This window comes from Rhineura floridana, chromosome 18 (assembly GCF_030035675.1).
Source record: "Rhineura floridana isolate rRhiFlo1 chromosome 18, rRhiFlo1.hap2, whole genome shotgun sequence".
NCBI lineage: Eukaryota > Metazoa > Chordata > Lepidosauria > Squamata > Rhineuridae > Rhineura > Rhineura floridana.
In genome coordinates, this window is record NC_084497.1 from 21,971,365 (window position 1) to 21,986,810 (window position 15,446).

General features: G+C 45.9%; 1 protein-coding gene across 12 annotated transcripts in view; it reads left to right on the top strand.

The window, feature by feature from the left end:
* Nucleotides 1–15,446, top strand: part of RERE (arginine-glutamic acid dipeptide repeats) — a 410,266-nt gene that overhangs the window by 218,993 nt on the left and 175,827 nt on the right. For all 12 annotated transcript variants that reach the window (XM_061601794.1, XM_061601797.1, XM_061601792.1 and 9 more), the window contains 2 exons: nt 11,970–12,075; nt 14,397–14,493. In XM_061601794.1, the coding sequence (XP_061457778.1) occupies nt 11,970–12,075; nt 14,397–14,493 (203 nt within the window). The remainder of the gene's footprint in view (nt 1–11,969; nt 12,076–14,396; nt 14,494–15,446) is intronic.

Here is a 15,446-nt window from a genome sequence, read left to right on the forward strand (position 1 = left end):
GCAAACATACAGAAAACCCCAGCTAAAAATACTGTTTTTAAAAACAGCACAAAAACAACAATTAAAGACAAGCGTTTGTTTTGAATTGTTTTTAAACCTAGTTTTTCATCCAGTTGGAAGAGCTGGCCAGAACTAAATGTCTCCAGTTGTTTCCAGAAAAGTGCAGATAGTGGGCGCCTGTTGTTGTTCAGCAGGCACGCTGCTGCACAGAACAGGAGTAGCCACGCTAAAAGCCCTGCTCCTCAGTTGCTCTGATATTTTAGGGACTTGAAGAAGGAGAAACTCTCCTGCAGGACGCAGTGACCTGCTGGGTTTATAAGGGACAAGGTGGTCTCTCAAGTAACCTGGTCCTGAGCTGTATAGGGCCTTATATGTTAATGCCAACACCTTCAACTTTGGCTGGTAGCAGACTGGCATCTGGCATAAATCCCCCAAAGAAAGCAGGATGTCTCCAAGTAAGGTCTACGACCCATTGAAATTAATGGACCTAAGTTAGTCGTGTCCATTAACCGCACTGAGTCTACTCTCAGTAGGTCTAACATTCAATACAGCCTGATGTGTCTTGCTTATTGAATAAGGTACATAGTTTTTCCCACCCCAATTTTAAGCGTAATTTAATTTACAGAATTTATTGCCCACAAGATATGGTGGGATCTTGGGTAGCTTCAAAGGGGAATTAGGTGAATTCATGGAGGAGGAGGGTCTGTTGCTGGCTGGCTGGAACCTCCATGTTCAGGGGCAGCATACCAGTTGCTGGGGAATGACTCCATGTCCTGCTTGTGAGCTTCCCAGAGGCTGATCAGTGTGGGAAACAGGTCTGATCCAAAAGTGCCCTGATAATATATTTGATGAGTGGAGTATAGAGCTAAATAATGAAAGAAATGTAGCTGGACTGCTTTTATGTGTTCTGAATTAATTGGGGGCACACTTCGTTCTTTATACTTGGGAAGACTTTAGAGACTGGAAGTGGGAAACTTTCCCACCTTTTTTGTGGAGTCTTTCTCTTGTGCTTTTTGGTAGGACCTTTCTGATTGGAAGGACGCAAGCCCAGAGCAGTGACCCAGGCAGGTACCGAACAGGTTGCAGCTTCCAAAAGCAGGCCATTCTTTTATGTGTCTGCAGTGGGAGTGACAGTATGATCTAGTTGCACCCAGTGCAGAGATGAAGCAGAGTTATCCATTCCACTTAGGGTTTTTTTTTTAAACAGTCAAGCATATCACTTTTGTTAAATACAATAAATTCCCCCAGTGAGAGCTGACTGGGAGACAGGACCAGAGCGGTGAATCGTCCAGAGGTGCAGTGGGCAGCCTCTTCCGTGAGTGTATTTGTACTCGCAGAAACCTGCCTTCTACCTGGTCCGACCATTGCTCCATGTAGCTCAATATTGCCTACACTGCTGGAAGTGGCTCTCCACGTTTTCAGTGGAGGTCCTGGGGACTGAACCTGGGTGGTTTAGCATGCAAAACAGGTGCTCTTGCTACTGAACTGCAGCCTTTCCCCCTGGAATCATTCATTTATGTCATGGACATATTTCTTGTGGTGTGCCGTCGGTTCTCTGCCACAGTTTGGGAATGACTGGTCTGTGCAGAGAGGCGGTGGCCTAGCACAGAAATAAAACCGTGAAAGAAGGAAACAGGGTTTAGTGGATGGATGCTTTCCCCCACTCCTTATCATTGTAACAAGCGTCCCATAAGCAAAACGGTTTATTCTTGCTGTTATATGCTGTTAACAGCGAGGTTCACGTGTGTTTCTGCTTGGCTTATCTGACATCAGGTGCTACAGAGTGAAATTCAAAGAACAGAAAGAAAGGCGCAGAGCAGAAAGATGCTTCAGTGGGATTAATTGAGAGATAGTAAGCAGGGGCCTGTGACCTTTTGTGAAATAGTTTGATGGGGTTTTTTTCCCCTGTGTGTATACACACACGCACGTGCTTTTGTGTGATGAGGATAAAATACTTTTCCTTGCAATATAGAAATGACAGTGCACTTTGGAAGAAATTTTCTCCTCCCTGCCTTGTTCCTCTGAGCACAGAGGTGTTCTGAATATTCAGTTTGCTGAAACGGGACAGGTAGGGGAAATAAATTGCTCTTCTTTTAAGCAAACTGGAAGGCTGCTTCTGTTTGTTGTTGAAACGTGAGTCTCACACCTTCTGCCCTTGCAGGTCTGAGCTTTGCTGCATCCATCTTGGTGTTCCACTGAATTCTTAACTGGGGTGGGGGGCTCTTGTGTCTCACATCAGTGAAGGCTGGTCCATTAAGGCAAATGGGGCATTGCCGCACCAAGCTCAGTTTGCCCTCAGCCAACCCCTGCAGCTGCCCGCCTTCTTGCTTACAACCAGTCCAGGGGGCGGCTCTGGCTGTCAGCTTCCTCCTCTTCCTCCGGAGTTTCAGTGTTGCCCTTGTAGAACTCAGCAGGGTGGAGGAGGAGGAAGATGGGGACAAACTAGAATGAGTTGACTCTGCTTTTCATTGGCTCTGGCTCAGCCCACTGTTGGGCTCCTTGGCTTTCTGCCCCACCAGTCCCAATGAGCGCCAGCCACCGCTGTCTTACATGGATGTACTTTTGTAATGTTTCCTGTGCAAACCTTTTTTTAAAAAACTGCACAAAATTTAAAATAAACGAAACAACTTCTCTCTGGGCCTTCTTCAAAGAGCTACGGTTGGGAACTTCATTCGGGGCCAAATGCAGGAAGAGGAGATGGGTGCTGATCCCTAGGGTTTTTGGCATACGTGTGCCTTCTTAATGGGCATTTTTCGTTAGGAGCGACACTTCAGGGGTGCCATTTAGATCTGGCTCTTCTTTTCTGTCAAGGCATACAGTTCCCTCTCATCTCACTTCCTTGCAAGAGTCAAGGTTATCCTTGGTCCGTTTGTGAGTAAAGATAGGAAAATCTGGAAATATTCAGGGTGATGCATGTGGCTTCTTTTGTTTCATTTTTCCTACTCCCACCCCCATTGTGGGGAAAAAAAATCTTGGGAGGAAAAACTCACCCTCTCCTTTCCCCTCCAAGTTGGGACTCGCACCTCTAATGAAAACGTGCCTTCCTGCCGTCTCTCGTGGTGAGTTGCTGGTCCTTCAAATTCTAACAAGACCCCATGGCAACACCCGGAAGACTCTCCCCCCTCGGATCTCCAAATGGTTCACTCTGCCAATATGTAGGGTGGCAGTAGCGTACAATTTTAAAACTAATTGAGATTTCACCTATTTTATTCCAATTGAGAATCACTGTTGCATGCAAAGAAATGGGTACATTCCACAAATACTAGACCTCCCTGCACAACCAGGGCAAAACATTAGACCTTGGAAGACGGACAAAATGCTTCCCTTAGTTTTGTGAGAATTAATGGCACACAGGGCTATGAATTAATTTCCAGGTTCACGAATTCTTCCAAGAATAGGAATAAAAACCCCACTATCCAGCTTTATCATTAAACTTGCATAGGGAGGGGGAAGTGTGAGAGATTTCTTTTCTCCTCTGTAAAGAATTACAAATGTCAAACGAGACATTTTTGGCATGTGTATGTTGGAGGGGGAGAGGAGGAGGGGAGATCCTATATTTTGTCGATAAATTATTCTTTCTCCAGTATAGATCACAGAAACTGGACTTTTGTTCTGAAAGCCACAATATTGGATATCCTGAGCTGCTTATTCCGCAGCTCAGCTCACCCTCCGCTGAATACGCTGATCGATTATCCGCGGCTTAACCAAGCCTTCTCATTTCCTGCCTGCCATTACTGCGCTCAATCAAGCTGGCAGTTCTTTGAGGGCTGGCTTGTGCACAGAGATAAGCCATCATGGCCTGTTTCTATTAGAAAAGCTCTTGTAGATGGAACAATCATTAGATAACACTAACAGGTTTAAAGGTTGCCATCTTTGTGTTGGTTCAGGTTAAGAGGACAGGAGCCAAAAGAGGCAGCGGTTGCCTTTTGAGAGTCCTTCTGCATGTGCTAGAGCCTCATGTTGCATAGCCCACGCCATGCCAATGCAAGCCTGTTGATTGCCCGTTTTCCTTTTGGATGCAGGGAAATTTAGGGCTTTGGGGGTGGGGGGATGGTAAGGGTCTATGCTTTCTAGCAGGACTCTGGCAGGGGGAGGGATGATTGTCAAACCTTCTGCCATGTGACACCCCCATCCCACTCCTAGGGCTTTCAGATAAGGCACTGGTTTTTTTTTTGTTCCAAATGCCATCTTGTTTTTTAGAAGTGCTGCTTTGCTTCCAACAGGAGCAGGGATGCATTGACGGTGACTGGGGCCATAGCTCAGTGTTAGAGCGCCTTCCTTTGGCCATGGAAGGTCTCAGTTTTATCTCCAGTTGAAAGAATCAAGTACTTGGTGATCAGAAGGACCTTCTGCCCAAGTCCCTAGAAAGCCCCAAAGTCCAAATAGACAGCAGTCTGATGTAGTATAAAGTAGCTCCCTTTGTCCTTGTGCTGGATGGAAAGCTCTGCTGTGCTAGCTCTTGTGTTCTATGAAAACATGTGAACTGTACCTGGAAGTCGTAACCTTTTGATTTGGATTCCCTTCCTCCAGTGAGTGGCTGAACGTGGCACCTGGTTGCTATTTTTTTCTTACTTCCATAATCCTCCATGGCAGCGACTTGCTGGAGGAAGTAAGAGCAGGTGGCAGCCAGGTTCCATACACAGGAGCATCTGTGGGAGGAAGTGAAATCAGCTTGTTGCCTTTTCCCGGCAACCAATAGAATCTGACCACTTGGGTTTATGCACCTTGACACATGCACGAATGGTAGAGTGTGCATGTGTTTGTGTGAGAGAGTGTCCCTGCATGAGAGAGGGTAGGGGAGAGTTGCCTTGTAACAAGGGGTTGCAGTTGGTAACCTTCTTAGTCTCGCCAGACTTAATGAAAATTTGTGAAGCAATATTGTAAAGCATAACATATTGTAAGATGAAATTTTCAATAAGACTTGATTTTTGCGTGTATGCTCACACATGCACACTGTTGCTGTGCTAGAGGAAAATATTCAGCCTGATTTTCATGGTTAAGCCTTTTAAATTAATTGAACACAAAAGAAGCAATCACTGGGACATGATACCTTAAAGGGGAGCTGTGATTTGCAAGAGAAATGCTTTCTGATATCAGTTGAGAGCAGATTGCAGCAAATTAGCGTGTCAGCACATTTTTCAGTTGCATCATCTGTCGGGGGATTTAAATGTAACTGGTTATTTTGTGCTTCTGTTGTGAACAGCAAAGGAGGTTTTTATTTGCAGCTTTTCTGTTTGTGGGTGTTTTTATATTTGAAAGAAAAGAAAAGCCCAGAGGCAAAGCATCCTGCGATGTTGGTACGGAGATTGATATAAAGTGCTAAGGCATCAAGTCAGCACAGTGGAACAAACGCCGACCCCTCTGTTTTTGAGGCTTGGGGTCTATCAGTTTGAAGGTGCTGTTCGTGGTAGATTGTTAGGTCAAACACTTTCCCTCCATGCTTGTTCTGCAGAGAGGCTGGTTCTGGAATCCTGCAGAATAAAATGGGTGGAGGAAGCAAAACCAAGTCACTGGTTTTTGTTGCTGCTGCTGCTGCGGCCCAGGTTGCCACAGCCCGTATCAGTTCAGTCCTGCACTTCCTTCACTGTTGTAAGCCACCGAGAGGTTTTTTGGACTCTTCCTTCCCCCAGCGCGCGCATGTGCTCTCTCTCTCTCTCTCTCTCTCTCTCTCTCTCTCTCTCTCTCACACACACACACTCACACACACACACACACACACACACACACACTCACTCACACACACACACACACACACACACTTTTGACTTAAAAGAAAGAAAGAAGAGCAAACAGAGGAGATACGGCAATATTTGTGGCACCCAGGGATTCAACAGGACTGCGGAAAAGGCACGGAATGTGGTAATGGGCACAGAATACAGATTTCCAAGAATCCCAGTTTTCATTTTAAAATGAAAGATCAAGGTCCTAGCCCTTGTGGCTTTGAAGAGATGGTTGAAAGTATGCGGGCAATGCCTTTTGGGGCAAAGAATTTGCTGTGACAACACTGTTTCTACTTTAAATTGCAGCTGTTCCTGGCCATCGTTTGCTCTCTCCGTATTTGGCATCCTAAACGTATAGCAATTTAGATCACCTTTGCCAAAGTATGTCTTCAAACACTGCAAATCGGTGTGTGTGTGTGTCTGGCTGTTTGCAGTGGCAGAGATCTGCCATCCATCTTTTGAAAGGGATGAGGTGAGATAAACTGAAAGGGGAGTCACAAATCGCAGGGCAGCAAGATGCAGAGGCTAGGATATTACAAATGGACAAAAGCCCCAGACGAATGAGAGCAAGCAGTGAGCCTGTGGAAGAAAGCCATGCAGGTAGATGAGCATCATCAGGTGATGTCCAAGGTACATATAGATTCGTCTGGCTCTGCCACCATCCCTCAGAGGGAAGCCTAAACATCCTGCCTTCGAGCCTGATGAAAGCAGAGCCAAAATGAACATTGTTGTGGGTAAGCGTGCTTGGAGGAAGGGGTGCCCTCAGTGCCCTTCCTCCTCAGGCTGTAGTTCTAATCATAATCGAGGTCCCTGAACTCAAGCTGCTCTTGCCTGCCTTCTGCTGCCAGCTTCTCTTTTGTTTTAGGAAATGATGTAAGAAAATGAGGTGGGCACACTCAGAAGGAGGCAAGTGGGAGCAGTTGGAACCAGGCCTTACATCAAACATGAGGTTTGCATAGGGAGGGGCAGCTCCTTCCTCCCCCCCCCCCCAATTGCTAGCAAGAGCCTGCATGTCTTAGAATGGACTGTATTTGAGTTCATAGATATTTATATGTATGCTCATAGATCTTTCTGTACAAAGCTAGGAAGCAGAGATTTGTAAACATTAAGACTACAATCCAGAGGCATTGCCCCGGGTTGGCTGGGGGGCACGCACGATTATCCCCAGGTCTTTTGTGCTGGGCTCTGAGGACTGTATCCAGTGCCCCTCATATTCAGAGTAGACCCTTATATTTTTTATTTATAAAAATATTTGTATACTGCTATTTTGTTAAAAACATCAAAGCAGTTTATAATGTGTTTAAAACCACCACCACCACCATTGAATAAAAAAAAATTAAAGATACAATAACAACAAAGGTCAGTTGTTGGGGGGGGGAAGCATCTTCTTAATAGCCTGCATAAGCCTGTCGGTATAGCAGCTGCTTAAAAGTTAAAACAGAAGGTGCCTGCTGAAACTCTGTTGGCAGAACATTCCAGAGAACTGGGCGGATGAGACTGAAAGCTCGATTTGGTGTCTATGTTAAATGAGCCTTGCCAAGATGATCTCAGTGATCTAGCTGGGATATAAGGGTTCAGGCGGTCCCTAAGATACCCTGGACCTAAGTTGTTCAGGGCTTTGTAAATTAATAGAAGGACCTTGAACCTGGCTCGCTAGGAGATGGGCAGCCAGTGCAGATGTTTTAAAAGTGGTGTCACGCCATGTGCTCCCATCAGCATTCTGGCCGCTGCATTTTGTACCAGCTGGAGCTTCCGAACCAGGGCGAAGGGCAGCCCCACATAGAGCGCATTGCAGTAATCCAGCCTTGAGGTTACAGAGCTTGTTGCAAAGCATACTGCCAGCAAGACCCACAGTCTCCCCCATCTTAATTTGCTCAGAGGGGCCTAAATTTGGATCTGTACATATTAATTAGCATACAGTAGGGCCCCACTTTACAGCGCTTTGCTTTACAGCGTTCCGCTAATACATCGGTTGTCAATTGCAGAAAGGCCCCGCTCCTACGGCGCTTGTTCTGCTTTTACGGCGTTTTTTGGCCATCGGGCGCCATTTTGGTCAATGTTAGTCAATGCGTTCCGCTTTACAGCAGGGGTCCGGAACGTAACCTGCTGTATGTGTGGGGCCCTTCTGTATTCAAAATTTGTTTCATGGGCCTCTCTGGGTCCTAAGTCTGTGCGTGTCTTGGGTGAAACATTTTGCCGATCGGTATGTTAGAATAATCTGCTGAAAGTCTTTTGGATTAATGTTGTGCCTCTGATTAGTCAGACGACAAGTTTTTAACATAGTTGATTGTTTTTAATATGCATACCTCTTAAAAAAACCTGCAGGTAACATCTTAGAAGTGGAACATGGGAAGCTGCTGCTTCTCCTTCTCCTTCTGGCCCACCCTTTACCCCAAAGGTCCCAGGACGGGTCACAACAGTTTTAAAATACATCATTAAAGACAGCTAAATCACATTACAGTTTTTTTAAAAAAGGGTGGGTCCTAAAAATACACATCTGAGGTGCTAAAGGCCAGAGTAAAAAGGTGCATATTCAGCATCCACCAATTTATACTGAGTCAGGGTCTTGATCCATCTAGCCCAATATCGTCCACATTGACTTGCAGCAGTTCTTCGGGATTTCAGATATGGGTCCCTCCCAGTCCTACCCTGAGATGCTGAGGATTGGACCTGGGACAATTTGCATGCAAGGCAGATGCTCCGCCACTGAGCTTCGGGCCCTTCTCATGTTCTTCCTCCTCACACACAGGAAGGAAGGCCTCTTGTCAGAGAGCGTGTTGCAATGCCTAGAGAAGAGTCGATTCCAGACAGGACTGCGCTTCCCCTGAAGGAACAGCTCTGTAGTTCCAGAGTACTCCTTGAATCATCACTAGAGGCCCCAGTGGCCTTGGTGGGTAGGAGCGCCCTTGCGTTGGTACCTCCAGGTTAGACCATCGTGATGTGCTCCCTGCGAGGCTTCACTAGAAAGCCATTCAGAAATTGCAGGTGGTACAAAATGCAGTAGCTAGGGTGCTATGAGGGCAGCAGATGGAGCGCATATAAACCCCATTTTAGAACAGTTATGTTGGTTGCTGACTGTATTCCAGGCCCAAGCCTTTAAAGGCCCAGGCCTAAAATATCTACAGAAACTTCTGGTTTGATATAGAACTTGCCTGTGCCTGGAAATCTGAAGATGGTCCCTGTGCAGGGACCTGGGGAGGGGGCCTTTTCAGTGGTGGCCCTGCACCTGTGGAATTCTCTCTCCACGGAGATGTGTCTGGCTCCTTCATTATGTTTCTTTAGGAAACAGATTAAGATGCTTTTTTTTTTTTTTTGCATGCTTTTGGAAGAAGAGTGGGGTGAAGAATTGTTAGCCGGTCTCCTACAGTTAGTTTATCTGAAGTTGGAAGGATATATAAGTGATGAATAATTTAATGCTGCCCTTTTCTGCTGTGTCTTAAATTACAGGACTGTTTTTATTAGATTTGATCTTTATTTACTTACATTGTATACTGATGTAAACTGCCCTGGGGCCTTACTGATGAAAGGCAATATATAAAACCAATAAATGAATTGCTAAAAAGGATTCAGCCAGAAACTCTGCTTATTCTGGGTCTTCCAGAGCCCTGATGCCAGTGCCTCTTTCTGGGGTTTGAATTTGGGACCTTTCTGCAGGCAGAGCAGCCACTGATCTAGAGACCCTTTCACTTAATGGGAATATTGGTCCATCCTATCTTTGTTGACACTGACTCTCCAACCTATTGCATTGTGTGTCAGCCACACCCCGGGGCCCTGGCCACTTGGTGGAGATCCAGCCTAAAGAGAGCCTGCCCTTCTCTTTCCACCCTCCCACTCCCTATTAAGACGCCACCAAATTTATTTATTTATTAGATTTATTAGTCGCCCATCTGGCTGGTTGTCCAGGCACTCTGGGTGACGTACAGAATAAAAACATACAAATACATTAAAACATTAAAATGTAGGCTAGGGTTTTAAGACTAGGCCAGATTCAGAACGATTTTAGAGTTTTCCTTAAAGAAAAAAATAGCAAAGTAAGAAGAGGCAAGCCTTGTAAAGTGGACAGAGAACTAACACAGCTGTACCTTACAGCCTCACTCATGGCATCAAAAGCAAAGCCTGAACCATGGAGTGCAACAAATTAAACTTGGCTAAGGTTGCATGGTTTGACTGGGCTCAAATCGATCCAAAGGTCGAAATAAGGGTGTGTGTGTGTGATTTATTTGATTATAGGCTGCCCCTTATTAATCAGCCTAATAAGAACGATAATAAAAACCTTCCTTGGGTCTTCATGAAGCCTCCTGTAGCAGAATGGGATAATGGCTTCAGGTGTTGGTGGTGAAAATAGAGAGGGACCACATCAGATTTATAAAATATATATATATTTGCTCTATGAAACAAATTACATATTTGCTAAAACAGAAAGAAACATGTGGAGTTTAAGCCAAGCAAAAGTTAGAGAAAGAATTGTCGTGCCCCCCAAACGCCACTGGCCGTGCAAGCTGTGATCCCTTTCACCATAAGTTGCAGGGTTTGAACCTGGGGTCTTCTCGGTGATCTGCCTGTGGAGGTACAGCCCCTCCCAAGAGCTCTGCTTTGACTGCAGTTATCTTTGTTGTCTTAAACCGTTGAAGTGCTGGTTTCTTTCTCAGGCTTGTGCAACATGCGGGTTTTTCTTTTACTGCTTTTAAAGAAAGGAAAAGGAGTTACACATGCTCAAGCCAGCTCTAGAAGTCTTATTTGACACAATGCTGCCGCTGGCTGGCTGTGTTATGGTATTGCACGTGGCTTTTATCTAAGGCTTGAGCATCAGTGCTAATTGGCTAAGCCAGTATGGTTTTTTTGGGGGTGGGTGGGGAACTCGCAGCTTTCATGCGTTGGAGGAACAAGAGCATCACAAAAACATAAACGCTATTTACTTATGCTGTCCATCAGGGACGCAGGGCCCTTCTCCAGCCTAAGGGCCACATTCCTTTGTGGGCAACCTTCCAGGGCCCCCATACCAGGGGTGGGCAGGGCTGGAGGGTAATGTGGCCATAGCAATAAAGGTGAACTTTACCCTTGTACAGTATGGTAGTTTCCACACGTGCACCTTTTTTCTGTATTCTCCACCCAGGCAAGCTAGAGGCATTATTGGAGTTCAGGGACACATTCAGTCCAGGCAAAAACCATCAAGGAGAGTGTGAAGCAGGAATGACAAGAGGTGTGGCTTGGGGGACATTTTTGAGGGCTAGACAGAGAGGCTTGGAGGGCAACATGAGGTTCCCCACCCCAACTGAACTTTCCTAAAGTGATTTATGGCAGGTTCCCGTGTCGCATTATCATAGAGGGCGGGTTTGTCTGTGTACGTGTACGTTGCAAGATGTGGGCGGCACAAGTTGCATGGTCCCAGCATCCCAATGCAGGGAGGAGGTAACGTCCAAGTCTGCGTAGTTGCTGCTTTCTAGAAATGTGTTAAGTGATTGTGGTGCCTGGGGAAACAATGGGCCTGTGTGCCGTGAAGAACAATAGCCCCGAATTGATGACCTCATGAGATCAGCTTTTACTCCCTCCTTCTCTCTGGCTATATTTTTGGGGTTGCTACATATGGATCAGTTTTTGAAAATAAAGAGCACTCTGAATATTGTCTTTATGCAAACTTCAGCCTGATGAATCCATCTTACCCATCTTATCTATCTGTCTTGAACTTCATTATTTTTACAGGTGCTAACGGGTATTTGGGTGTGTGTGTCTGATTTTGATAGAGTGGACTATGGGCTTAGACCACATTAAGTTTACTGAATCTCAGTCGTATTAAATCTCAAGATGCAGCAAGATGATGTGACGGCTTGCGAGTTTTGTTTTTACGGTGGGGAATAAACTCTTAACATTAACCCAATGAATTATAAAACTCTTCAGATGACACTTAAACAAAGGTGGCAGCTAGGTTGGCCAAATTAAGAAGCGACTCCTTCTGCATCTTCTACAGCGAAAGCCCCCAGGGTAATGTTAGGGGTGTGTTCGACTCTTCCCTGCTTATGCGAATGGTCCTCTGAAGTCTTGTCTGTCTGGGAAGCCACCTTTTCCGTAAGCAAGAGAATGCAGCGCTGCCATCAGGTTTATCACCTTTCGACTTCCCTGTATTGATGGGGGAAACGACCGCAGGACGTTGTCACTCCTTTCTGCTTCCTTGTGCATCTGCACTAGGGACCGTGTTGGCCGGCTGCTCCAAGCCCCTCTTTCATAACTCCATTCTTTGTTGTTCCCTTTCAGAGCAAACGGGACCACCTTCTCATGAATGTCAAATGGTACTACCGCCAGTCTGAAGTCCCCGATTCTGTCTACCAACACTTAGTTCAGGACCGACATAACGAAAACGGTAAGCTGAGCTCTGGAAGGCCTTAGCATTGCTTCCTGCCAAAGAGGCTTTCTTCTGTCTGTTTCTTCATTATACCAGTGTTGTACTATTCCTTTGAAAAGCCCAGACCACCTTTATGTGAGGGCTCCCAGTCCGTCTCCAGGCTCAAACCTGCTTAACTTTAGCAGTCTAAGGGAATCACTGTGCCCAAGGCATGAGGAGACGCCATGGAAAGAGACAGGTGGACGTAGGCCCTTATTGGCTGTGGAAACCCTCTCTCGAACCTGCTTCCCATTTCTGGCATTTTGGAAGATTTATTTATTTATTTATTTAAGAAGTTTATATCCCGCTTCAGTTCCAAAGAATTCTAAGCGGCAAAAACAATAACATGATATAAGCACCTTATACAATGTACAATATATAAAATCAATTATCTCTCACATTATAAATTAAACGCTAACCGAAATAAAAAGGTCTTAACTTGGCGGCGAAAACTAGTCAGAGAAGGGGAAAAACGAATTTCCTGCGGAAGAGAATTCCAAAGGGTTGGAGCTACCACTGAAAAAGATTTGTTCCTAATGCCAATCCGATGAATTTGTGAGAAAGGAGGAATATTAAGGCCGGGGTCTAATGAAGATCTTAGAGGACGAGTAGGCTCATAAAACGAAATACAATTAGATAGATAGATAGGGCCTAAACCAGATAACGCTCTAAACGTTAACATCAAAATCTTAAACTGGACTCGATAAGGGATTGGGAGCCAGTGTAGCTGTTTTAGAAGCGGAGTGGTGTGGACTCGCCAACCCTCTCCTGTTAGCATCCTGGCGGCTGCTCTTTGGACTAATTTTAATTGACGGAGTGTTTTGAAAGGAAGTCCTGTGTAAAGCAAATTACAATAGTCCAGCTTAGACGTAACCAAGGCATGGGTAACCGTGGTTAGGTCAGAAAGCTCCAGAAAAGGGTGCAATTGGCGGACAAGTTTTAGACGGGCCAAGGCGCTTCTGGACGTTGCTAAGACATGGGCCTCCAAAGTCAAAGCCGAATCCAGGAGGACACCCAGACTACGGACCTGGGTCTTTAAAGGGAGTAAAGTTCCATCTAATAACGGTACATTCCCTATTTCCAATTTGGTTCGGTCCCCAATCACCAGTACCTCTGTTTTATCTGGGTTCAGTTTCAGTTTGTTCTGCGTCATCCAGATCTTAACTGCTGTTAGACATTTATTTAAAGGGAGAATGGCATCTCTCATATCCGGAGGGAAGGAAAAGTAAAGCTTGCTGCCTTATTGGAGGGAAAGGCTACTAATGGAGGCAAAGGCTACCAGTGGTTACCAGCCATGACAGCTGTGCTCTGACTCCATAGGTTAAGGCAGCGTGCTTCCAAATACCAGTTGGTGGAAACTGTCAGAGGGAGAGAGTGCTGTTTGCACTCGGGTCCTGCTTGTGGGCTTCCCAGAGGGGCAACTGGTTGGCCACTGTGAAAACAGGATGCCGGACTAGTTGCGCCACTGGCCTGATCCAGCAGGCCGTTCTTATGCTCTTATGTTCTTTTTCTTTCCCACCATGCTCGGGCTAGAAAGTTGTACTTTCACAAAAGCAAAAGGGGTTGCCAATGTGGCACCTGTTGCTGCAGTAGCACCCTGGCTTCTATGAAGCCTCTGAGCCCTGGCCCCCTTGATCATGAGTTAGGGAAGGTGGGGAACCATTTTCTTCCTTGAAATGTACATAGACCTGATCGAAGCATGCCAAGATTTTAATGGTCATGAGGGTGCATGGGGAACTGTATCTTTAAGGATGATTGACCTGTACCATTTAATACTAGCATACGAATGTAAGAAGCTGCCATATACCAGGTCAAACTATTCGCCAATCCAGCCCAATATTTCTTTCTTTGTCTGGCAGCAGCTCTCCAGGGTCTTGGGTAGAGAGAGGCCTTGCCCATAACCGGTGTTATCTGATCCTTATTTTATTTATTTATTTATTACATTTATACCCCGCCTTTTTCATGATAGACACCCAAGGCGGCTTACATATGGTTCCCAGGCAGTCTCCCATGCAGGCACTGACCTTACTTGACCCTGCTTAGCTTCAGCAGGGTGCTGGCCTCACGTGCCTTCAGACCAGAGCCTTGGACTATTCTAGCTGGAGATGCCAAAAAACTGCAAATGTTATGCTTGACCGCTGAACTATGGCCCCTTCCCAAAATGTGTCCTTTACATCTCAGTAGCTGTGAGCATCTCTAAGTTTCTGCTTCAGTTCCCTTTATCTCAGGGGTGGTGGGAGTGGCTGATGTAGATGCTTTTTGAGATATCGCAGTTGAACTTGTGGTTTTTCTTTTGGCAGATTCTGGGCGTGAGCTGGTTATTACAGACCCAGTGATCAAAAACAGAGAGCTTTTCATTTCGGACTATGTCGACACCTATCATGCTGCTGCCCTGAGGTAATAATAATAATAATAATAATAATAAAATTTTATTTTTCAGTCGCCTATCTGTCCGGGTTAGGGACACTCTAGGCGACATACAACAAAATAAAAACAATACATATATACACTAGAAACAATCAAATTAAGCTAAAACCATCCTTCAGTTCATATAATGTAGAATTAATCTATCCCAATCTTGTATGCCTGCCTGAAGAGCCAGGTCTTTAGGCCATGGCGAAAGCTTGACAAGGAGGGAGCATGTCAGAGATCAAGCGGGAGAGAGCTCCAGAGGGTGGGGGCCACAATTGAAAAAGCCCTCTCTCTGGTCCGCACCAGTCTAGCTGTTTTCACCGGTGGGACCGAGAGAAGGTCTTGCGAGGCTGATCTCGTCAGGCGGCACACTCGGTGACTCTGGAGGCGGTCCTTCAGATATACTGGGCCAAAACCGTAAAGGGTTTTAAAGGTTAACACCAACACCTTGAATTGGGCCCGGTAAACAACCAGTAGCCAGTGAAGATCTAATAACACTGGGGTGATGTGATCCCAGCGGCGGCTATGTTTAATCAAACGTGCTGCCGCATTCTGTACCAGTTGTAGTTTCCAGACCGTTTTCAAGGGTAACCCCACGTAGAGCGCATTGCAGTAGTCTAAGCGAGAGGAGACCAGGGCATGTATCACTCATGGGAGCAGATGAACAGGAAGGTAGGGTCGCAGTCTCTGTATCAGATGTAATTGATACCCAGCTGCCCGGCTCACTGCTGTAATCTGAGCCTCCATGGACAGCTGGGAGTCAAGAATGACCCCAAGACTGCGGACCTGGTCCCTCAGGGGTAAACTCACCCCATTAAGCACCAGGTCAGTAATTCCTAACCTTTTTTTGTCTCCCACGAGCAACACCTCAGTCTTATCAGGGTTCAGCTTCATCCTATTCTCTCCCATCCATCCACTTACGGATTCCAAGCACTTGG